The sequence below is a fragment of the Homarus americanus genome, unplaced genomic scaffold, assembly GCF_018991925.1.
Source record: "Homarus americanus isolate GMGI-L3 unplaced genomic scaffold, GMGI_Hamer_2.0 scaffold25483, whole genome shotgun sequence".
Lineage (NCBI taxonomy): Eukaryota > Metazoa > Arthropoda > Malacostraca > Decapoda > Nephropidae > Homarus > Homarus americanus.
In genome coordinates, this window is record NW_024726235.1 from 1,432,924 (window position 1) to 1,460,601 (window position 27,678).

The following is a 27,678-nucleotide window of genomic DNA, read 5'->3' on the forward strand; positions in this document are numbered from 1 at the left end:
AACACAGTAAATATGGTGATAATGGAAAGTAAACTATTTATTTGACCATTATACTTCACTTGACTATGTAATAATTTATAGCACAAAAGTATATTATTGTACTTGTCGAAAATATAACCTTTACACTGGTGATTGGAGGTTGGCAAGTGAGTTACCTACCACCACCATAGACACATCCCCACCACTATAAACACTTCCCCACAGCCACCACCACAGACACTTCCCCACAGCCACCACCACAGACACTTCCCCACCACCACCACCATAGACACTTCCCCAACCACCACCACCACCACTATAAACACTTCCTCACCACCACCACTTCCCCACCGCCACCACCACAGACACTTCCCCACCACCACCATTCCTCCACAGTGGCCAACTGATGTGCTCAAGATGGATCTGATTGTTCCTGGCTACAATATTTGACTGTCAGGTGAACAAGGTAACACCTCCTCTTACACTGGGATTTAAAACGCTCATAGAAATCGTGTTTGGTTTAAACAAGATAAAATTATGAAATCACGAAGATATGGCAGCAGCCCATCTGGTACGATGTCCTCCGTAAACTTCCTGACCTCTTGTATGTCTACGGGAGAGGGTCGCGGAAAAGGGACGTGATTGCTGCCCGTATCATCATTGGGTATGACTTTGCTTGGGAGATTGGTATCCCCGCATCCCCTGAGCAACGCTCTTGTGCATTATGCAGAAGACCCGACAGCAGCACCCTTATCCACTACCTCCTAAGATGTCCCCACACACAACGCTTCCGTGACGCCTGCTGGACCACCACTCCACGACCCTATGACGGAGACACGATGATCCTCCCCATACTGGCCAGATATTATGTAAATAACATTGATTATGTGTTAAAGGAATATCCGTCCTTCCTTAGGCTTTACTAAGCCCCTTTATAATATTTATACTGTATATACTTGTCACACTTACCAGATGCTTCTGGTGTCATTGTACAGGGGTACCTAGTGACAGCACTAGGATCCCGCTTCCTCTATCAAGGAATAAACAATTGGAATTGAATTGATCCAAGTGACGCGCTAGGTATTTACACTATCAAGAGCAAATAATTATATTGGAAAAGTTGGTTAGTGATCCCATTACATAATTTACTTCAGCAATAGCAGCATATGGGCCCCGGTGACGATACCTACCACTCTTACCCTAACAAAAACTTCAACTGAACAAGGTGTTTAACATGAAATAATCAGGCCGATAACCCTCATGTATGTATGTATGTATGTATGTATGTATGTATGTATGTATGATTTTTACTCAATAAATTCATACAAAATCAAGGTCCCAGTACAGGTGGATAAGTACCCCGCACTGCAACAACAATGTACCGATATTAATTCTAAGATTTTATTCATATATCCACATATTAGCTTAGGTTAATAGCCATCTTAATAGCAGTATTATATGTCTATCCACATGATAACTTTGGTTAATAGCCATCTTAATAGCAGTATTATTTGTCTATCCACATACTAGCTTAGGTTAATAGCCATCTTAATAGCAGTATTATCTGTCCAAGCCACGGCATCCACAACTCCTGTACTCACAGAGGAGAGCTACACTACCTCTCCTCCTCCCTGCCCACAGTACAACAACACAACTTGTTCTCACCTTACCTTCACTCAACTGCTAATAACCACAACGTAGAGTCCTGGAAGTCCTCACGACGCCACAAACACGAGGTAATCCACAAACAGCAAACGTAAAACGTGGAAATAGCGATCAAATACTGTACGACCACACACACACACACATGTTGCCGCCACCACTGCCGTACCTCTAATGATCACTGGCGATTGGTGAACCCGAGGTGCTTCGATTCCTTAATTCATTGGTTCGCTTTACTGATTCATATGAAAATAATCGACTGGACGGCGGAAAGAACACCATACACGATTGGTCCGTCATCTATAATCTCATTAATTTTCTTAAATCACCTCTATCCACCATTAGCTAAAATAAAACTGATAATTATTAACGAAAGAAAGTCATGAGTTTCGAAGCTTCGTCAACGATCCGCTCTTACACCACTAAACTAGTCCACAACCAAACAAGCAGTTGTCTTCCACGGTTAGCATAAGCGCAATACCTCCATTACTATTATTATTATTATTATTATTATTATTATTATTATTATTATTATTATTATTATTATTATTATTATTATTATTATTTGGTCGATTTTGTTACAATAGTTTAAAGTTATGTAGTATTTTCTGTGGCCAGTTTATTTTAGAACATATTATATGTTAGTTATATTGTTAATAATTGAAACACATTTATACAGTAAAATCATACATAAATTTATTGAATAATAATTATTATACATTGATATTATATATAATTGAGGGTAAAATATAACCTCTGCCAGGAGACCCCACACAGCAAGTCTCTTACCTTGTCCTCACAACAGTTATAAGGCTCTGTCCCTGCACACATCGCCTTCATATTAATACACAAATGAATCCTGACAATACAATATTACAGCAATACAAACCAATTTTCTTTAGAATACGAAGCTGCTCTGTTTACATGGTGGAGGGGAATCGTCACAGTTAACAAAATGGAACAGTTTTACCTTAAATTAAATTTTAAACACTCTAAAAATTATAAAATTACTATATGATATTATTAATTATCTTAAATTGCGTAAATTTTATATGTGTGTGTTCTTTACCACTAATGTCTTCATAGTTTTATATAAGGCCTTCCTCACCAAGGGCCCCAGGATATTCCCACTCACTAAATCAACCGAGAAAAATAATGACAACTTAATTATTTTCTTGATGATTCTTGACGATAATGACATTATCAATATTTTTGGAACCATAGTTTTTTTGGTGTATGCATTTAGATTTATTTTACACATATCTGACCGTCAATTTTTGGGCAAATGGGCGAATTTTGAAGAAAAAAAATAACATAAATAAACAAACATATATATATATATATATATATATATATATATATATATATAATTTGAAAAAAGATTCACCCATTTGTACAAGAAATTAAGGTCAGTTTTGAATAAAGCAAATCTAAATATATAAAAACCTAACCTAACCAAACTGCACGCTATAGTAGCACACACTGCTGATCCCCTTCAGAGCTCCTCAGACAAAAGTTCTTACACTTTTCTAACAGTTCAATAAATATTTCCATAATGCACAAATTATGCCATTATACAAAATAAACATTAACATAAATAATACGGTAGAGGTGCTTTTTACTATCAACTGGAACACCTAACATTACCACCCATTTCTTCTAGCCACGGACTTACCATCATAAAGAACATTACTGTATATCACTGAATTCCTTAATTTGTCAGCACTGTTGTTACTATTGTTCATTATAATCAAGGTTATGTTGCCATCAGCCGAGTGTTTGATCCAGCAGCACCACTGAATCTGTTTCAGTTGCACAAGTTGGGTTTGTTAGAGCGTTACATTAGGAACATAAGAAATAAGGAGTCTGCAATAGGCTGGTTGGCCTGTACATGACAGCTCCTGTTTAGAGTTACAACCACTCTCTATCATCCATGAATCTATCTAGCCTCCTTTTAAAACTTTCCAGCATCCCAGCACTTACTACAAAGTTGCTAAGCTTGTTCCTCTCATTTACCACTCTATTTGTAAGCCAGTTTCTTCCTATCTCCCTCCAAAACCTAAACTTATCTGTGATTATTTTTCTGGTCCCCGAGGTATGCTAGAGACTGTCAATTGATTTAAAATGTCCAAAGCAAGGCCACCAGACTGGTACCTGCAAGCAGTGTGTGGTGATTAATGGCACGAAATCATCATACGTACCTGTCACAAGCGGGGTACCACAGGGCAGTGTATTGGGCCCGCTGTTATTTGTTTGTTTCATAAATGACATGCCTGACGTTGAACACTCCTCCATACAAATGTTTGCCGATGACGCCGAGTTATTTCGGGAAATCAAGAACCAAGCGGACTGTGAGGAGCTGCAGAAGGACCTCTGTGGGCTCCAAGAATGGTCAAAGAAATGGCTGCTGAGATTAAATGTCACGAAGTGTAAGAGGATGCAGCCATTTCTTCGACCGCCGCATGGTTCATGTGTAGGGATCCCTTCGTATTTCTAGAGGCACTGGGTTTGGTCTTGGGTATATATTTATCGATCAAATGGGTCACTTTACTAGTTATGATATTCAGCGTAATGTCTGTGTTCTTGTGTACTGTAATTTATATAATTTTACACCGATTGTAGTATTTACTGTAGTCTGGTGTTTGCCGTACAGACGTTAATCATCTCAGGTTATCATCAGTACAGTAGTTAAAAGTTGAGCTTTTACATTTACAATAATGATTTTTTTAATGAATTAAAAATAATAATAATGTTTAAATAAGCAACTAGGGGATTCATTCGCTTATGGGAGACCTCAACTTCACATAGGATGCAGACTGAGTTTTTGACCATTTTTCAGAGAAAAAGTGCATCTTATATGCCGTAACATATGGTACAGTAATTTATTTAAGTTTCGATGTCACATTTGTGCTGCAGACTTTTTTCTAAAAATTTCTCTCTACCTTTAAAAGTGGTCTTTTTTGATGACTTAACCCCTAAAAGCACAAATTCTTAATACAGGGTACTTTGAAAATGATGACCAACTCCTAAAGTAGAGCAATATTATAATAAATGGGTTAAGTCATTGAACTTTACTCAAAGGGGTTCAACAGGCCTACATAGGACAATGAAAGTTATGTACAGTATACGAGTGATAATTTTATTATTCATTTGGTTAAAAATGCAAGACCTTCAGCAATTATTCAAAAAAATTAGTCATCATATCTTGGAGAGGGAGGTGCAAGAAATGCCCATTTACCATTAAAAAATTGTATTACCTCTCGCTAGTAACCCATGTCTTGAATACTGTACCTTGGGACCTCATAACTCTTGGTAAAACTGTTCCTTAGTAATGCAGATAATGGTACTTTCATTGTGTTTATGGCTTGAATGAAAATTTACATGAAACCTATGAATCACTGATTAAGAGTAGTCCTCAAACTATCAAACAGAGGACATTACTTACTGTAATGCCAAAATAATTTTGGGCATTTCACACCTGATCCTCCATTACATTGAACATTAATTTCTTAAATCATTGGGAAATACAACACCAAAAGGTTTATTATTAATCTCATTTGTTAATACCATTTACTGTATAAAGAAAATAACAAGAATGGAGTATACATTAAAACAATAAATATATGATTATATGAAACAGGAAAGATTGTCCAATAATATATGAAAAATTTATGATCAATGTATAAATTTGCATTTTTTTTTTACATAGCAATTTAAATCACATTTCACAGTACATTTCCATCACATACACAACACAGTTAGCCATCAAAATATATCTATATAAAAACAAGTTACATTTCACCTTTACTGAGTAATTTTTTTTTTTTTGCAAATCTTGATATATTTAATACAAATTCATGGAAAAACACTGATAAGTTTCATCTACATCATGTTCAAAATTGGTCAAATCTGAACACTGAAAATTAGATGAGTTTTGTAGTTTAAATTCTCGAAGAATATCTTTCTACTCCATAAATCATTATGTGTAAACTCTAAGTTATGTACTGTATTATGACAGCATACACAGAAAAAAAATATCCAGGAGGAAAATAACATTATTATGAATACAAGGAATATATACAAATCAGTATGTACACCAACAGAATAATGATACAGTATATCATTGTATGTATTGTCCAGCAGCAAAGCATCTCAACTCATGAATCAAAGACCAGGAAGGCTCTACAGTATTATAAACTGTTAGCTTTTATATCATGTTAGATTGTTACAAAGCAATACCATGGCTTTAAGTTGTAGTGATAAGAGCAACAATTTATAAAATTTACCATAACAGAGATGCATGGATAGTATACTATTAGTAGAAGTAATTATTACTTATTATGACAATTGTTGGGAATTTCATTAACAGTTCACTATAGCGTCAATGATTCTTAGTGTTCATTCTGGCTATTGTGAATACTGTAGTGTGTTACTGTACTGTACAGTACTCATGATTAATAGTGGAAAAATTTTTGTTGTCAGTATGTCATCTTAGTTGTTGCATCTGTTCATCCAGTGCTACTTAATCAAACTGACTTTAACTGGGAGCTACTCGTAATTAATCATTGTGATTCAGTGATGATGCTCCTTTTGCCATGGACAAAATTCTGAGTAAATGAACCATTCTGTTGTTGATTATCATTTTTCATTGCTGTTTATTGAATTACTGTACCTATGGCAGAGTTACTGTGCAACTCTTACTTTTCAACATACAGTAATAAAGAATATCAAAAGAGAGTATGTCAACCTGTATTTAGTTAATCTTTTGCAAGAAGTTTTGCATCATGACTCAACTTTAAAAATGATGGATCAACTGTTCTGGTGACACAGTACACTTCCCATTGTGCTGTGTATAATAATGCAGAATCACCATAGTACAGTATCTTGAAAGATGAATATGAAAAGGAATTTCTTATACCTGTATAAACAATGCTAGTTACTTGAAAATTCAGTATTTTTAATTTCCTTGATTTCATGTGGGTAATAAGCATTTTATTTTGTAAAATTATAAATTTCAGTTACATCACATAACTTCTACTTAGTGGAGCCTGACCATCCTTTTACAATTGTGCATTTCTTGAATAACTAAATATGAACATAAACATCACTAGAGCGACATGCTTTGGTTATTGGGTTTATAAAACATTCTATCTTTCAGTGATGACAAGCTATAATCTTTTCTTTGATGAGAAAATCAACACATCAGCTAAATCAGCACACTTAGTAGAGCAGGAAATGTATCAGACAACTAAAAGTAATCCTGAGCCCAATACATTTCAAGCTCCGACTCATTCCATGTACAATTACCATTAATAGAGAATTGACAAGCATCAATGGCCACCATTACTGTGAAATTATATCCATGTACAGTACAATTACTACAAGTTAGTATCCTGAGAATTAATGTATCTATTTTTAATTCCAACATTCATATTTTGTTTTCAAACAGCAAATGAGACCTGGATCTTAAGACTTAATTAATCCTTAAATCAATTATAATTTAATAAAGTTATCAGTATTTGACTTACACCATCCCTTATGAAGGACAATATTGTACACATGAGTGCTAAGTCATGAACTCAAGGAGTTTCCTTGTTATAAGAAAAAATGGGACTTGGATAAAACATACCGAGCTTCTTCTATTAGTTCATATTGTTAACAACAAATATGCCACTTAAAAATAAAATTAGTTATATATATATATATATATATATATATATATATATATATATATATATATATATATATATATATATATATATATATATATATATATATATATATATATATATATATATATATATATATAAAGAAAAAAGTTTCCACACACTATAATGCAAATAACTTTGCATTTGCAGCTCCAGGTTGAATACTATCTAATGACCTGGTTGGATGACTATTCCAGTTTCCTCACTACTGTGCATTATGACTAATTCTACTCAAGAACAGCCAGTTACATCTCTTGTTTAAACCCAAGAAGTAACCACAGTGAAAAGTGCAAGAATCTAGTCTACCATGTTGTGGAGGTCAACTACCAAATATAGGTGCCAAGTTTCATTATCTACATGTCAGTTAGTAACCCGATTATCACTAGAAAGAGGTTAATCAACCCACCAATTGTCAAGACTACGTTACGTAGTCATTTAAACCGACGATTTTATAATTTGTCTTGACGACGAACGGGTACATATCCACGGTCACCAGGTGCCCACACTCATGGGCCTACATAAGAAAACAACTAATGAAATCTATATAAAAATATATATATTTCCAAGTGGGGGAATGAGAGCTGCAAATTATGTTATAACTCGAGAAGTGTGACATTGTAAAAAGCATCTGTAAATGCCTGAATTGTCTTCTCCCATGTATGGATGATCAGCATGAATTTACATTACAAAGTTTGGTGTGTGCAGAAATGTTTTACTACAGGGTATCTGTAGATTAAAATAAGTAATGAATAGTTCATATCTTTCACTCTCTCTATCATAAACATACACACATTAACATACGGACATACAGATAATGACTCATTCTCCATCTAAACTTGCTACCAAGAAATACACTCAATGAATAGATGAAAGATGTCTTTTTCACTACAAAGTAAATACAGTCAGTTCTGCTATAACGCGATAGTTGTGTTCTTGTAAAACATCGTGTTATAGAAATTCGCGTAATAGAAATAACAGGGCTTATGGAGAAAATAGAGTTAGGTGCAGATTACTACTCGAAATCGAAAAAAATTTAGTAGTAAGCCTAACACAAAGGATAGCACAGTCGAAATAAATGTTACATTCATATCTAATAATGAAATCATACAGTAAATGTAACACTTTGCCTTGAAAAAAAAAGAATATAACTTGATGGGGGAGGAGGGTGATTTTGAGGTTGATAACATAGAGCTTCTCTTCAAGTGTTATAGCCTTTCTTTTACGATCATCACCGGGAATGCGATCACCAGAACGCTTCTTGGAGATATTCTTCTTTACAATATTCACAGTTAATACCACAAAATTGGAGAAACAGTAAGCAAAAATCGCGTTACAGCAAACAAGCGTTCGCATTATGCAAATATCGTTCCTCTATTCATAAATCGCATTAGAGCCAATTCGCGTTGTCAAAACACGCGTTATAGCAGATCTCACTGTACTAAATATAACCAATTGAGAATAATGTTTTATGATAAAATCAACACCATGGAATAATGGAGTGTGATATAATGATGAAAATAAAGATTCAGAATGACAATCATGGCTTTTGAAGTGATTTTGGTATTCAAAGAGTCATGGTACATATCATCAAGAATGTAGACAAGAACCATTAAACCACATTAGAAGTCAACACATTCATAGGTCCCATACATCATATTAATGAGTCCATACGTGAAATATATTTTGGGTACTGACAGACCAGTACCTACGTGTTGTGGCATTTAGGTCCTTATATTGCACTGCTAGATTATAAATGTATTTGAGATGAATTGAAATGAATCCTCTACAAAATGTTTTGATGGAAAAAAGAAAAGAAAAAAAAAAGAAAAGAAAAAAAAGGCTTAACCACATACCAGTAAGTTAAACCGTGATTATATAAATCCCGCAGGTACGTCTATCCACCAATAAATATTTGAAATTTATATGATCGAGCCTGAACAAGTAAAAATTGTGAGACTAAAATCACTCACACCAAGACTTCCTCACCCTTCTTTGTAACAGTGACTGAACTAAAGAAATAAATGCTCCAAATCTTGATTAACTTATTACCAGACACATAACCATAGAATATTAATGTTTCTCTGGTCGTGTGGTCCTTGTTCAAGCTTGATCCAGGTACCAGAAGCAATTATTTGGCACCTGAAAAGTTTCACAAGGCGCCAAAAGGCATCTAAACCGCTCCTAAAAAATAGGAGGAACCTCAAGGCGCTTAAAAGCCAGACCCGCAATGGGTAACACTGTTTTCCGAAGTTCCAATATGCTAACAGACAAACAAACACAAACAAACACAGACAACAATATACAGACACAGGTCAACTAGGTCACAGTGAAGGAGGGATTCAAACAGTTGACCAAAGCACCTTCAGATTCACAGGGCAAAGTAAGATAAATGAATCAAAGGTTACAAAATGCACCAATTTACTATAAATGATTTGTGTGAAAATATAATGATTTGACCCAAACAAACAAGTAAAAACAAAAAAAAAGATATGAAAATTGGTTAGAAAATATTTTAAAGAACAGCAATTACTTCAGTAATACCTTGTAATACTGTATTACATGTGAATGTGGATATCTTTTTGTATATCTCAGATCTTTATTATATACAGTGAGCTATACAGTATCTTACTTATAGTCAGATTTATTTTATTTTAGTTGATGGTACAAGCCCCACCCCACCCCCCTGCAGCTCATTGGCTCACACATAAAGTTTAATGAATATTGATACCATATCACAAATAAACTCATCCTGTATATAACTCTTAAGAATACCCAGTTCTGACTTACTTCATTGCCCAATTTAATGTATGTAAAGACATAATTGCTTGAAAACATTTAATCTTCAAGAAGAATTAAAACAAAAGTTTGAAATAAAGATGATTTTCTGTAGAAATCACAAATAAATTCCCCCTTTTATAGAATGGGGGGGGGTCTTATCATAGTACCCAAGGTAACAAAAACTGACTATACATCCTTGGTGAGGTTACAAAATTTGTTTCCATCTAAAAGCTTCAAGAATTTCAGAGCAGTACTGTATACTCTATGCCTCTGTATCTGAAGGTACAAAAATCAACCATAAAGCTTTGTGCAAGGTGTTTCTCACGGTTTGTCGACATGCGATCACAACCACCTATTGAAACCAACCAATGACTACCAACTCAAATTTATCACTGGTATCATAACCTATTACCGTACATCTTTTTCTTCAATCTCATTAAAGTACAGTACCTACTCAGCATTCATGAATGATGCCATGAAACATCACAATCATTACACTTAGCATGACAGTGACCACATAGCTGACTTTCTGTTAGTGCAAAGCAAGAGACTGATGGATAAGATACCTAATTCCATTGATCTTAGAACTTTGTACACTGATCAAGAAAATTTTGATAGTATTCTAGACAAAAAATGTACTACCTCATGTTTACTTTGTCACTGCAAGATATTACTAGCCCTGTTTAACATGCTCAAACTCTTCACCACACCACAATCATCAAATTAATCTTCAGCAAAGCTCACCCTCATAACCTGCATTTTCCATAGTACTGCACAATATCATGATTTAAAATGATGAAACTGCACCAACCCTTACATCCATAAGCCACCATAAATCACAACATTTCACAATCAACATGGCCATTATACGGAGTCTAGCTTGACCCAGAACCACCATATGAACAGCCCACCAACCCCATTTATACTACAGTATCTGTACTCCCAACAAACTAATCATTATACAGACTAAGGCTAAAGTAACAACAATAATATATTTTGTTCTCATCCACTCATGTTCAGAGTGATATCAATACAATACATTTATAAAAATATAGGTAACCCAAGAACAAGCATTGGGTGATATTCCAATATTATCAATCAATTCAAGATCTACAAACAATCCTTTTATGATTTAAAACAAATACAACTTTCAAACCATCAAGTCTCACAGCATGACTGTAGCCAGTGGCGAGAAACGAGCAGTCTTCAATGTAGTTAAAATTTTAAAGAATCTTAACTATTTCCTGCAGGGAAGATCATACACAAAAGTTTTGCTACCAAGGTAAATATAGAATTATGTCACCTCTTACCTTTGGTCATGAATTTAGAAAGAACAGAGACTTATGGCAATATTTATATGGTTTCTGATGGTTAAAGTATTCTATATCATGACCACCAAGTATAATAAAACATTTTAGCAGTAATCCCTGTTGGTGCTTTTTAATGATGATAGCAGATTCATAATTACTAAACTAAGATGGGTTGTAGTCACTTTAAGATACCGGGTAAGGAACTTTGAAAAACAATATTAAAGAAATTGGATTCATAGTCCAGTGAACTAGAAAGCCACAAAATCTCAGTGACTGATGTTTCATCATGCACTTGTGAGACACATAAATACATATAAAACTACTCATATTAAAAACATCCAAGTAACTTATGTGAATGTCCATCTCACCTCTCAAAATACTCACATCAAAACATCAGTTTCTTCCCTACACTCAAATATTTTCCATCGCACTATAAGTAGTGAAGTCTTGATGCCAGAGTATGAGCGTGAAGATCACAGATTGGATCACTCCCAACACAAATACGCCAGCCTAATTATCATTAGTTGCATTGAATGTTGCTATTAAGCTAATTATTTATCACAACAACTAATTTCTACAGAACCATTTATGATAACTATTGACATGGTCACAGGCGTGAGGCCTAGCAAAAATGTGCTTTTGTTACAAACCCACGTGTGGCATCACTTTCACTTTTGCCCACTCTGGTTTGTTACATAGTCCAAGAAACCTTGATCTATCATGGCAGTTAATGGTTCAATTTTAAGAAATTTGGTGGAACCTAAACTGGTACTTTATAGGTCTAAATGTAGTCTCAAATCTAAATACTGTTATAACTTATTTCCATGAATATAATTCATATACAGGTACAGTACTGTATTTGAATGACAAGCAAACATCACAATTGAGATACAACATATTAAATTACTGCATTTAATTACATACTTTAGACTGGTAGCACTGCAGTCTATCCAGTTAACAGAGAACAGAGAAGGCTTGCAGTATTAGCCCTAAACAGTTACTCGTACCACTTATAGTCTACACCACTCTAGTTTGTCACCACTTAATACCCGAGGCCACAAAACTTGCTATCGGGATTCTGTGACATATCAAGGTTTCTTGAGAATGATAACTAACACAGGCAGTAGGCATCAAATAAGCGTACTGGCGATGGGAGCGAGGGAGAGAAATGTAAACTGAATTCATTATGTACATACACAATATGTATATACCGAATATGTATATGTTTACATACAGTATAGAGCTTAAGTCTGTAATGACTAGGACTTCCAACACGATACTTGATAAATGTGTTGCAAAACGACAAGAAGTTTATGTATGTACAGACTTATTTGGAAATGTCAGTACAAAAATAAATGTAACACTAGAAAATGTACACTTTAAAAGTAACAAGCACAGAAGATGTTTTTCACAGGCTGTAGGAGGGAGGAAAGATGAGCTACTCTTGTCTTATAGAATCCTCCAAAACAGAGGTTTAGCTCACATTACATGAATCTCTTAACCTTCGTACAGTATGTCACTTTGATCAATTCTTGCTGTAACATCTATATTCCTGGTGCAGTTTTGTCAATCCCAGTTCAGCTATCTCTGATCTGATGTGGTGTCTCTATCCCTGTAGAGGTGTTTCCAGTCTCGTCTAATGTGTGTAATCCCCAGTGCGCTGTCTGTAACCCCTAATACAGTACAATGTTTATCATTGAAACATTTCCATTACAGTACATATACATAATTTGATGCTTTCACCATAATATTTGGTGCTTCTAGTCACTAATTTCGTATGCTTGATGTCTAGTTTAGTATTCATCTAGAATTTATGTTGCATCCAATCCCCAGTATTTCAAACAATTGGTGTCATCCCTGACAGACCTACCTAACTGCAGCTGTGTTTAACCCCAGAAAAGTAATAAGCACAGTTAATCCTTTTCTTTGCCACAAGATTTATATGCCAGTGTATTATTCTTTATAAAGCATAATGCAAGCCATGTGTAAAGTACTTCAATGAAAACAGAAACTGCTTAGAAATATGAAATTATCATAAACATATGAATGCTTCACTTTAATAAATAAAACTAAGAGCAAATATGGTAACTGATATTTGTGACTTAGCAGTTAAAAAATCATGTTCAATACAGATTTTTTTGGTCACAGGACTTATTCCAAGTGCTAACTCTGTACCTAAGTCTCCAGACTGATGCAATACTGTTCTGTAAAAGATTTTAGGAAGTGAAAAAAAAAATCGTCAAGATTTTACACCAAGAGATTATAACTGGTCGATGCGATACAATACACACAAACAATGGCATTACTTCATGTAAAATGGAAAACAGAGTACAGTAGTATAAATAATTCATTAGTTATATTACAGAACTTAAAAAAATTATAAAAAAGTTTGTTTCTTGAATACAACCTTCAAGGAAAACCCCACAAATAATGCAACCTTGGTGAGTTTAGTTTCAACACTCAACACTGGTTGTATGATAGCCTCTTTAAATGCATGGAAGACAGCTACACTCCTAATATGGCAATTTAAAAGCATTTTCATTCAAATACATGTGTATAAATCTTTTTTTTTAAATCTGTGCTTATGTATAACACAAAACTGCCAAAGTTCTAAGATTTAGATCTGTGCAGCATAATACCAAACAATTTAACATCTCCATAAGCAAACTGTGCAACATGTCGCTTCCAGATTATAGAATCTAAAGTTATCTCTCTTTTTTCTTGCATGAAACTCAAGAGCTGAGCACTCAATCCATCCTCCACACCATCACAGTACTAAGCTTTCCATATACTGTACAGTATAAGCCACAAAGTGCTCACCCTTAACCTTGGTTCAATAAATATTTGAAAAGCCAAACACTAAAACCTGCTTGGATAATGCTCAGTAGCCTTGCATCAACCGGACAAGTTCAGACAATTCAAATAGTTTGAAAATATTTGGTAAGGCTTGTGAGCTTGTGAGGCATAACCCATTTAAAATGTTAAAATTCTTCTAGTAGTCCAGAAGTTGCTAATATGTACATATAGATCATCAATCAGCCAGTAAGTCACCTTGTACAAGACAAAATATACGTCCTAATCAGTGAATTTGGATAACTCCATGGTGTAATCTGATTGTCCTTCTTTTAATGTGAAGATATTATTCAGGCTCTGCTAAAGTCCAGTGCTTTTGAGATCACCCTATACATAAGCAACGAGAGGCAGAGCAAAACATTAATTACTATCACTGTTTCACTGAATAAATATCAGAGGTGAAAAAGTTAATACAGTATACAGTACCTGTACTGTAGTTCTGTATGAATATTTTATACATTTACTGTACATTACAATAACTTGACAAAAAATCACTAATAAATAAGTAGAGTACAGTATTCCATTACACTTGCAATACTGTATCAAAATGTCAAAACTTATAATTGGTCTAAATATTAAACTTATACAAAAGATGCTTGCAAATACATATGTACCGGTATATGACACATGGAGTTTGTGAAAATGAATTTAGGTGTTCTTTATACTATATGAATATAAATTCCTTTGTTAAGATTCTTTAGTAACTGTAGTTTATAGAACAGCAGTTGCTGCTTAAAAGTTATGTGCGAAGTACTGTATGTATCCATTTTGAAAAATTATGCACAAATGTTGCTGCTACTGATATGCTTGTTATGCTGTTATGAAAAAATAAATGTGGTAAGTATACAGTATTATAATCTAATAATGATTTGCAGGGTGTGCTGGCTCCTGATGTCACAACAATATAAATAATTTAATCTTACCAGTACTGTAATTAAAAAATCTGGAGTGAGGAAGACATAAAACAATACATCTGAGAGTGGGGAAAGAAGTATAGAATCCATGTTTAATTTTCATTACAACAATTAAACAGATATTAATAGCCTGCTTAACTTATGATTAAAGGCATCTGCTTCCATCAGAAGCATATAAAGATTCAATGTGTATTAGAAAGTCAAAATACAAATACCCCCTTGGGCATAATCTGAAATCACTACTTGAGGAACTCAATGCATCAACAACAATGAACATGATTCAGTCTCAGAAGTAACCATTCGAGGTTCTCTAAACTCGTTGTGACGTAAAGGTAGTAAGTCAAGACAACAGGGCTGGGTTCTATAGCTATAGTAGATATATGAAGTTACAACACCATTAGGTACAGTTAAGGGACGATATATCCAAGGAGACCAGCTCCACCTTTATACTTTCTAGTAATTTTGAATCAATATACTATGTATGTATCTATATATGTATATACTCTGAAACAATCACAGATTAGAACCTTTACATTACAATGTATCAGCTATGATTTCAGGAGGGCTAAATTTAAAAAAAAATTTAGTCAAAAGAACAGGGTACAATGTACTCACTGTTCTATTATCCAGACTTATCTGCTGTATAATTTAGTCCATAGTACAGTGACCTTTTTTAAAGAAAACAGAAACCAGCAACCCCATATAAACTGAATTATGAGATTGTGAGGCAGAATTTAAGTCCGTGTGAGATTCTTAAATATTACATTCATGAAAGTTCAAGGTGCACTTCTAGCATAGCGCTAGTGACCACATCATTTGTTCAAGTGTAAACCAAGACTCAAGAAGAAGACAAGAGTCAAGGAGGACCTGAGACCCAAATGTGACCAAGAATAAGGGAAAGACTCAAGGTAGGCTGTAACTTAAGTGGACCTCAAGACTCATGGATGAGAGGTGATGAGGTGCATGAATCCACCATCCCCTGAGAATATTGCAAATAAAGGCAGACTCAAAAATTCTTTATAATATTCTCAGGAAAGAAAACTTCATTTCCCCTCATGTTTGGCCCAGAGCATGTTAAACTATAGGATTATGAAGAGTGATGTTTCCAGTGGATCTATGATTCAAGGAGGACATGCCAACGACAAACTTGTTCCCCTTTGGAATCTCGCATTTGATTCCAGTGAGCCAACTCTTCTTCCCCTGAGCTGTTGAGACCAAGGGCAAACCAGCCAATCATGTCCTTCCTTTTCATGCTTCTCTTAGTGTACACAGACGCCATAAGGGTAACGTCTGGAAGCTGGAACAATGCCACCTGAAATCAATTGAAACAATAACTTTAACCACTAAATATAATAAAAAATTATAAAAAAAACTTTGAAAATGGCTGTAGTTGATAATCCTCAAGATGATGAGTTTCACTTGTAAGGGAATTTTCCATAGCCAGTGCTCAGAAAATCCATCTCGGATGCATGTCTTCTGCAAGCCTTTATACAGTACAGTATTGTTATGGTGTTATGTTTCCATGCTATTATGTTGTCTTTGTTAATGACAACTCTTAAAAACCTCAGCTTTGTCAAGAGTGCTATCAAAATACTGTACAGTATTCTAATTTATATAATCGCTATCTTCACGCATCTATAATTTTTTTATTTGCATTTGTTTTACCTTCTTTTCTTATAAATTCCCAATATCCTTCTTCGGTATTCAAAATATTTTTCTGTGTTAGGTTCAGAATTACATTTTACTCAAAGATTTTCATAAAATTCTTATTCTCTTACTTTATTTTTATTTATTTTTTATTTTTTTGGTAGGCCATAGATTCGGATCATCATGCTCAAGAGTACCTATACAGAATTTAAAAGAAAATCCCAAAGATCGTGATTCGCCCAAATATGACTTTTCTCTCAGACTTTAAATTTAATAGGATTAACTAATTAAGTACATCCAGAAGAACACAAAGACACCAATCAATCACCTCAGAAACCCATAGTTGGTGAGTATTGTAATTTGCACTGAGAAAAATGTCATTAAAATATTCCATGCATCATTTTGACCACTAATTACCCTGCAATCGAATTGTAGACCATAGATTTGGAATCAGCAAGCTCATGAGTACCTATACTGTACTGAGATTTTGAACAAAATCCAATTTTGGGCCAAAATGGCTGAAACTTCAAGCTTAATGGTGAATAATATTTACACCTAACTTTTTACTTTTACCTTAATCCTCTTTGCCACTGATTGGCTCATTAGCCGCTTGGGCAGTCGGTCACGTCTCTGTTACACACTGTTGGAAAGTACTGGGCATGTAGTGGCTCCTGAATTTACAGTATCTGAACCTGCCCCAGCGTTGGTCAAGTCTAGTCTTGAAATAGCTCACACTCGGTTCCGTTACAACACTGTCTGGCAGATTGTTCCCAAGAGTTCACAATTCTCACTCCGAAAAAATTTGCCCTCACAGTTTTCTGGACTTGTAGCATCTTCAACCTTGAGTTGTGACCCCTTGTGAGGCAGGCATTTGCCAGCTCCAGGTATGGATATTCACCTGAGTAGTCCCCTTTCAGATGTTTATACACCCCAATTAGGTCACCCCTTGCCCATCTGTAGTATAAAATAGGCAGTTGCAGACGCTCTAATCTCTCTGGATAATTGAGGTGCCGAAGTGCAGACGCCAGTCTGGTGGCCCTCCTTTGGACATTTTCGACCAACTGACAGTCCCTAGCATATCCCGGGACCAGACAGGGTGATGGTACTCCAGGTGGGGAAGCAACTCACTCTGAAGATCGTTACGAGGAAAAGACCATCTAGATGTCTGAACAACCTTCTTATAAGACCTACTAGTTTAATTGCTTGATTCACGATGGCCCAAGAACTTCAGTTCATTGTCAACATACACACGCAGGTCCTTTTTGCATTCGGTCTCTATTAATGCAGTATCTTCTTCTTATTATTATTATTACCATCATCATTATTATTATTATTACTACAGTATTATTAGTATTATTACCACACAACCCCATATCCTATTTCATGAAACATTGTTCAAAATATATCTAATGGAAGTCCTTCCAAATTTTTCACTAACAGCCAACAAATTATCAAAATAGTTTTCAATATAAGAATTGCGCTGATATGCAAAGTCTCTCCTTCCCTTGCAAATAAAATCTTTGTTTACATTAAAAAGTAGCGAAATAGATTCATGTGTGATTAAGCACATAAAAACATTATTTTGAAAAACTACAATTTGAATTTACTTCTCTTTGACTGTCAATAATCAATAAGACAAAGGTGATGATGTAAATACCTCACACAAAAAGCTCACCATCTTTTAGCATTAACTGAATTACTGTACAGGATTTATTTCCAAAACTTTGAACACAGTTTTCCCTCACCTGAAACATGAAGGTTTCCTTGAACAGTGGGTTAGGTTGGCCCCTTCGGACTGAGGTTTTGCTATGGGCAATCTCCTGGCCACTGGATGACATGAGAACAAGCTTGACATAGGTGTCTGGAGCTCGGGTGTTCGCCATATTCCTGAAATCATCACCGTTCCTGTAAATGATCGCACAAGTGATTACTACAAACAGTTTAGTTTTACTTTATGGGAATCATGTTAAGTTGGGAGTTCAGTAAAGAACTTTTACCTCAATACAGATAAACTAATAAGCTTAAGAATAGGAAGAAAGCTACAATAATTACTAAGTACATATGCAGTATGGTGTGTGTGGAATACACTCCCCTGCTAAGGCTTTACATATACAGGACAGAAGTACATTGAACAACAGTGATTGACAAGGCAACTGTTTAGTATTACCCAGCACACTTTTAAACTACCTGTAAGACTGTACTGATGCATAAAGAATCCTGAGTTGGTTTGCTGATGTAGTCTAAGTACACCTATTCCATATGAAGGAATGTTTAAGATTTTATTATCCCATGATAATGTACTGAATAGCAAAATAAATTAAAATATGATTTAGATTAACAGCTCATGAACCATAATGCATCAAAGTCAGAAAGTGACTGCAACTGAAAAAGCTTTCTCTCTCTCTTTCTGCCTTGCTGCTACCACATACAACACACATAGTCATCATAAATGGTTCCTTAATTTTAAGAAATGTGATAACTGCCACGATATCTACACTTAAACCAAACCAGTCAGTACTGTACTTCACTATATAGTAGTTTCCATTCACTAGTGTTCAATACAGTTTGAATTCTAAATCCACACTTCCCCAATTCAGCCAATTGGGAAAGAAATATGACTACCACTACCTCCATTTTTTCGGATGAGATATGAAGCGACTTGGTTGTGTTTTCCAAAGACAATAAATGAGCTTGCCTATCACCACTGCCTCTCACGTTCAATCCCTGGGTTATATATGAGAAGGGTGTTATCCAGTGTGACATTACCAAACATGACAGGTTTCTTCTGGGTACTGTACTCTGGTTTATTTCTACACTAACACTGGACAATGAAGGACAAATTCTTCAAAACAATGGAGGTATTAAAAAGGCACTGGCTTCGTTCCCCTTTCAAAGTGGTAAAATAATGATTTACTAGTGCTGTAATACAGTGATATTTCTGTTAGCCGGAACAATTGGTGCAGAGCACTTCCGGGAATGAGAGATTTCCAGGTAACGAGACAGCTCTCTCAAAGCCGGAAAAAAATCCCTCATCCCCGGAATTTTCTGGGTAACGGAAAAATGTTCTCGGAAATTCCAGAAAATATCCATTAAATCTCTCGAACTCGGAAAAATATCCCCATCCCCGTAATTTTCCTGAATTTTCCGGGTACTGGAAAATTTTTCATCAAAATTTCCAGAAAATGCACCTGATTTTCATCTCTCAAACCCGGAAAACACTCCCCATCCCTGGAATTTTCCGGGTATCGGAAACATTTCTTCATAATTTTCTGGAAAATGTGCCCCTTGGAAAATTGTTCCCAAAGTAGTAATTTTCTGGAAAATTCCGGCTTTGGGAACGATTTTCCAAGAAAATTTCAATTCCGGCTATCGGAGAGTTCCGGGTTTGAGGGATTCCAGCTAACAGAGATAATACTGTATTTTATTTGTTTAACTATAACATTTAATCTCCAAGACTGGCCGACAGGTAAATGATCATGTAACTTCAGCCACTAAGCTTTTACAGTGACTGACTGACCTAAGGATATCTGTCACAATATGTAGATACCTGTAGAATAAGCAATCATCCTTTACTCCTCTGAGAATGATGATTAATCTTTTAGAATATGGGAATGTGGTACTGTAATATATTCCTATGAATGAGGTATATTATACGTCACCACAGTACACAAGAAGGGTAGAAAAAATGCAGCAGAAAACATCAGGCCAATCACCCTAATATCAGAAATATGCGAAATATGCAAACTGTTTGATAAAATTTTGAGGGACACCATCATATAACACCTTACTGAACAAGCTTATCAAAACCTCACAAAATGGTTTCGTGGAGAGAAAATCCTGCCTGACAAACTTATTCATTTCCTTGAAATGGTATCAGAATATATGGACCAAGTTTTACCAGTGGATGTGTTGTACAGGCATGGGACCAGTTATCTGGCATGTTTGGGATCTAGAGGTAAAAGGACTTTTTTTTTTTTCTTTAAGTGGCTGTGGAGCCTCTGTTCAGATCACTAGATTAACCCTTAAAAGTAGCTTTCCCTGTACTCCTTTACACTGCAACATTAAAACTTAAAATCAGAAAGCATATACAGTATACTGTATAACAATACAATAATAAAAAAATATAAAGAGCAAAAATGATACAAGTCAGTGTATACAGTACACTGCATCTCAGGGATGCTAGCCCCCTCAACGCTTGCCTTAGCAACCAGGCCAGCTGGAACACTCCCTGGCTGCCTTCCCCAGACATATGGCACCACAGGCAAAATGTTGAAGTGGATTAACAACTTGTTTGAAGACAGCCATCAGAGCATGGTCAAACATGGAGTACAATCAGAATAGAAAAAACTTCTTAGTGGAGTACCACAAGGATCTATCCTTGGATTCCTACAGTTTGTGATCTGAATTGGTAATAATGATGAAAGTATAATGAGCTACATTGTCAAGTTTGCAGAAGATACAACGATATTTGGAAAGGTGGCAAGTCAAGATGATGTCGCAACCATGAAAAAAGATCTGTCTGAGGTGTTCAAGGGTCACAAGACTGACAAATATTTTCTAACATTACAAAATATAAGACTGCATAGAATACAACAAACTTAATCACAGTGAATTATTCTGCTACTAGCACTTTCCTGGATACTGTTGATAAGGAAAAAGATCTTGGCATTGTGACAGATCAGTCACTAAAGACAGTGCAACAAGTTGTACCTTCAATTACAAAGATATGAAAATACTGCTTACATCTCTTACATCCCCATATGGGTTATTGTATACAGGCATGGAAACATTACCTCCAGAAAGACTTAGCATCCCTAGAAAAGGTGCAACACAGAGCGAGTGAGATGATTGCTGAGCTAAAGTATTTCATTCATTTAAATAGACTGAGGGCATTAGGACTACCAACTCTTCAGACAAGGCACAATAGGACATATCTCAGAGACATTCAAAATCTTGAAAGGGAAGGAAAACATGAACCCAGGCCATTTTTTTGTGTTGTCATGCATCACCATCACAAGAGGATACAACTTCAAGCTCTTCAAGATGTCACGAAGGACGAATATAAAGGGGTCAGAGCTCAAGGTTGAAGAAGCCGCAAGTCCAGAAAATTGTGAGGGCAAACTTTCTTGGAGTGAGAATTGTAAACTCTTGAAACACTCTGCCAGAAAATGTTGTGACAACACTGAGTGTGAAATAATTCAAGACCAGACTTGACCAACACTGGCGCACGTACAGATACATTCTGCAGCCAGTACAGGCTCAGTACTTGCCAACAGTGCATACTGTAACAGAGATGTAACTGACCTCTCAAATGACTACCGGGTAACGAGCTGATTGGTGGCGAAGATGATAAAGTAAAGTAACATGTATATGTACACACCACACAACCTAAATTACTTTCACCTCTGGCTGGCAGGAGCATGAAGTGTACAATCTTACTTTCAATAGGAAAGAAGTTGAAAAAAAGACTTGAAAAATTATTTGCATTTGTCTTTTAAGTTAGTTAATTCAACAGTACAGTATAGCACCTTGTTCATCCCAGACAATTAATTTCTGGCAATAAAATCTTTCTTACTTTATGTATTTTCAATGCAACATTTACAAAATCAATGCCAAACAAAAAAAGGGGGAGGTATTATTGAACAGATCATGAACCTCTCAATTTATAATAAAACCATCATTAAGTGCATCTACCTTAGTGACAAGATTGGAGAAGGAAGTGAACTTTTGTGAATAATGATAGCTGATGTTATACTGTACAAGTATACCTATATACCTGTAAGGCACAATAGGATATAGAAATAACTTAAAGCCAGGTCAGGAAAATGACAAAATTATCATAAAATGGTTTGGATTGCCTTGTTCTCTTCAGTTCACAAGGTACTATATGAATATTATTTTCCAATCACTAATTATTACTAATCAATCTGCTTCCAAAATATGTAAAATTACAACTTCACTGGCTAGCTGCTATAGTAAATGGATACAGTGAACCCTCACTTTACGCGGTCAATTGAACCCACGGCAGCCCGCGTAAAGTGAGAAACGCGTAAAGTGAACAACATAACATATGGGATTAATTGAAATAGAGACCCGGCCAACCCCCAAACTCCACTTTTTCAGACACAATACCTACGTTGTAGTAAAAATGACTTCTTCATTTTATGATGGTATGCACACACAATTAATAATTAAGAGAAATATCAATAATATTCGGTTTTTTAACACTTACATTAGTAGAAAAGATGGCTGGGCACACGGGGATGGGGGGTTGGTTCCGAGGCAGAGGGCAGATTATTGGCCCTCACCTGTATCACTTGTATCAATTGTATCACTATCCACCACAGAGGCTTGCAGGGCCTCTTTGTCAAACCCCTCAAAGTCCATATAAGTCCATATCCTCACTATCATTATCACTATCACTGACTTGGGCCGGCTGTGGTGGGTGGTGGGTGAAGAACTAGGTAATGTTTTGATGACTGGGCCACCTTGTGCGCACCCTGCTCGCGCCGCTCTCCGTGTAAATGGGTACACACACCGCGGAAAGTGAGCATTCCGTGTTCGGCAGGGTACCGCGTAAACGTGGAAACGCGTAAAGTGGGACCGTGTAAAGCGAGGGTTGACTGTATATTGCTGCACTGTCTTGGGAATCTTATGATAACACAAAAAAGGTCAACAAAACTGACATCAGTATAAAACCAGACTGGATTTACTTAAGCATAAACTGTAAGTCACAGTGACCCATTTTGATTAAGATATTTTAGAAACAATTTAAATGTAATACTGTACTTTATGGTTAATTCAATCATGAAACGTAATTCACAGTAATTTATCTGGCACGAGAGCAAAGTACTCATTAAGAAGTATTCACATACCAAGTCTTATACTGTATTATTATAAACAGCACCTAAAAATTGAACCCAAAGGCCAAAGCTAACCAGATTTACTTAATCCAAAAATGTGAGTAATTTTGGTCTAATTTAGGCATTTACATGGAATACAGACTGTAAAGTATTCATACAGACACAAGCTCACATCAAGTCTCAACAATATAATTATGAACAGCAGTGCCTAAGACAGCAGCTTTGATAGGAAAATTGGAAATGTGTGTTTGGAGAAACTTGACTGACACAATGTTTATCTCCTTTTACTTTGTTCAGTCTAGGGAAAAAAATGAGAACAATATTTCCAGGTGTTTTTGAAATACAAAGTCCTATATAAAAACCCTTCAGTAGTTAGTTCAAGACTTCTTTGCACATGAAAAGCTTAAGTTTGTTAATACAGTGTACTGTGCTGAAAAAAATTTTTCATGATGTGTTAACCTGATATAAGGCATACAAACAAAAACTTGTGTTTTTCACAGAATTATGGATGCATCAAATTTGGATAGATAAGGTCACAAAGAATATGAGCACCGAAGAATCTAAGAACCTTAAATTAATTAATGGTGAGTTGATCAGTCCCAACCATTGTAAAAATTAGCAATAGCTTGTAATAAACCAGTGTATTCACTCCCAGTAAACACTACTCCTTGCACTGTCACTGTGTTGAAATGAACTGTAGTTTGAGCTTTTCCCCATCTAGTTATTATATAATATATCTTATTTGTATCACTTATGTTACTTGTATATTATTTGTAATTCGAAACCCATTCCCCAAATATGTAACTGTATATTTTCAGCCTTCTGGCTGCCAAGCTCTTTCAATAAACCGTTAATTATTATTATTATTATTATTTATGTGCATGAGGGAGGTAACAGAAGGTGGTAAGTACCTCACCTTCGACTAAAACACACTCCCAGTTGTACTTTGTATCTGACAGTGGGTGACAGTGCGACACATCAGGTGTTCCTTCACCATCTCCATACCAAATAACCAATTTGCAAATATACTGTATCTTAAGTTCAAAATCCCTTATATAATCGACTAGCTTTCATTGCCGGAAAAGACTGACAAACTGATTGAAGCAATTGAGATGATTTCCTCTAAAAAAGCCAATTGCTTAGCTCCAGTAGGCTACCTACTTACTTTCAGTCTTCGTTTAATCTGTTAAATTTGCTGTCATGAATTTACATGTGGCTATATGGATTGTATATAAAAATAACTTTTTAAATCTTGAAAGTTACCGGTACTGAAAGTCAATAAAAAATCTTTTTAAATACAACACTACAAACTTTTTCTTGGAGAAATGCAGTTTGATAAGAATTAAGAACAAATATATACACACACACATATTTTCCCTCCATTAACTGTAATCATTAATTTTTACTGTAGTAAATTATGTGTTCTGCTATAATATCCACTTCCACAAGAAGTCCCCCAAATATCCAATTGGCTTACCCTTTTCACCATACACAACCTTCCCAAAAATCATTAATATTCGTGCATATTGCTGCTTCCTGAATGTTTATTTCCCTCACTATTAGAGCATCTCTCACCTATCTTCCCATGGTCTGCCCCTCTCCATCCTATCATCCATCAGTAAATTATACTGTACACTCTTTTTACCAATCTTTCACTTCTAAATTTCTCAACATATTCATACCACCTGCATAAACCTGGATCTGCTCTCTACCCTATTTCTTTTCATTCTGAAATTAGAGTATTGTACTGTACAATATTCTTTTCAGCAAAGGGTACCTTTTATATTTCTAGGTTAATCATATACAAACTTTGATTAAAATATTTGAAACAGCTCTGATTTATAAATTCTGAAAGAGGAGCAGACAAAACCCATTTATACAACCCAGTCCCCTAACTCTGCTGTGTGAGAGATAATAGTAACACATACATTTCACTTCAAAAGTGTGCAAGATTTTCTCTTGATACACAACCCAACCTTCTCTCACCCACAAACCCAATATGTAACTGATAAGAATTAAATCTCTGTCCAAGTTTTCTTAATATGATTTCATTCCAGATTGGGCTGTAAAAAATATTTTTTTTCACTTCATTCTTGTAATATCAAGCAGAGGGACCCACTACATAATAACAATACCTCTGAAGAACTGCAGTATGGACAATGCTTGAGCAATCTCTGAAATGTACAAAACCAAAGTCCACTTGATTTGACTGGCAGGAGTAAAATATTTGACTTCCCTGAACTAAATGTATGATGCTTCAACAAAATAGCCAGTGTCTCTTGAATGTCTTTATAGTGATAACGTCCTTGTGTTTACATACCTTTTAATAGCTCTGTAGTACGAAAATAATGTTAAAACTTCTATAGTGCAATGGATTATAGCACAACCATAAGATATGTCACCTATGTAGTGAAAATGTAAAGCATGGCTACTAACAGTGAAGTACAGAAAAAGATAATACACCTGTACTAGTAAATGTTACAGTAACATTACACAGAACTCATTAAATTTTACACACAATGTTACTGAGGAAAACATGCACCACCATTTGTGTCACTGGATGCATAACACCCAAATCAAACAATAATAAAACATAAAATGCAAAATCTTAATTAGAGTTTCTAAAGAAAAAAGGAGCTAGGTAAGCAGACTCATAACTGACTGTAATGAGATCATGCAGGTCAATGAGCACATACCATATCCTGGCTATAGGTCTTCTTGAGACATAATGTTTGTCTAATAAGTATTGAATAGACACACAGCTATCAGAAAATATATACTGTATACCATTATAACCAACATTCATATATTGATCAACAGTGATGCACAACTTTAACAAGCATGATCCTATACAGTCAGTTTGATTACTAGTGTGTTGAACATACACACTAACCTATCCTTGGAAGCCTCCCATAAAATTATAATGAAGATTATTTAATTGTGTTATTCTAGTCTGAAAATATCACAAGCTCAACATGGAGCTCTCTACCATAATATCAATAATTCAGAATGCTTCTTTGAAAAGATTTAAGCATATTTCAGTTCTTATATTTCAAGAGAAAGTTACAAGAACACTTATCTACATCATTAAATTACCCCAAAAAACATTAATTGTTTTAAGGTAAATGATCCAGTGTGATGGTGTACACTTTATGGAATATGTAAGATTTATGACAGCACTAGACTCTCTACAATTTTGGGAGATTCTGATATTGTATGAACTGATCTGTGTGAGAGCAGATAGCAAGAGGCTGTGAACCTCAAGACTGGGCCACGTAGATGAACTACAGTAGGAATCAGATTCCCATGGCATATAAGTCTAGGGTATTGAATTCCTTGTTTTTTCCTCTGAGGACAATAATTAGCTAGTTTGTCATCAAGCACCGATTATAGTAAGAGGACATTTATAATTCATATTTGTGCATTTATTTCATCATCTGATAACTTACAGTAGAATATGGAAATTTATGGTACAGTATTTTCAACATTAAATATGACCATAGCTTAATACTGTACTCTTCCTGGCCTGGTATGTCATACTGCCAAAATGTGAAAACAAGTTCTCTTCTTTATTAGAAGTGCTATAAATATGGAGGGAAGATGAGGAACCTGCCCTATGTAGGTCTTACATCATCCCTACTAATTTTAAATTTGGGAAAGACAATGAGGAGGTTTTCCAATTAATGCCACTACTATAAAATAATGGGGTGGGATGGGGGTGCCCAACCTGGGGTCTCATCCTCACTATTAGTGCTAGTTCACAGTGGGTGAAGGGAGGGTTCTGCTATAGGCAGTCTCTTGTCCTCACCATTACTTAAAAGTCCTTGTTGCATAATTCTGCATTCAAAAGGATAACATGAATTCAATCTGTTTAAGAAATTGGAAAATACAGTATATACCAGTATCTCTATTTTCTCATTATGAAATATGTGTATACAGTAATGGAGAGGACTTAGTACTTGGC

At 35.3% G+C, this 27,678-nt stretch overlaps 1 protein-coding gene across 3 annotated transcripts in view; it reads right to left on the minus strand.

Annotated features, from left to right (window-relative positions):
* Positions 1 to 10,218: 10,218 nt before the first annotated feature.
* Positions 10,219 to 27,678, minus strand: part of LOC121865408 (synaptotagmin-14-like) — a 76,759-nt gene continuing 59,299 nt past the window's right edge. For 2 of the 3 annotated variants that reach the window (XM_042364777.1, XM_042364775.1), the window contains 2 exons: positions 18,597 to 18,756; positions 10,219 to 16,516 (listed from right to left, as the gene is read on the minus strand). In XM_042364777.1, coding sequence (XP_042220711.1) covers positions 16,319 to 16,516; positions 18,597 to 18,756 — 358 coding nt within the window. In that variant the 3' untranslated portion in view covers positions 10,219 to 16,318. The remainder of the gene's footprint in view (positions 16,517 to 18,596; positions 18,757 to 27,678) is intronic. The other variant, XM_042364776.1, reaches the window with a different exon arrangement.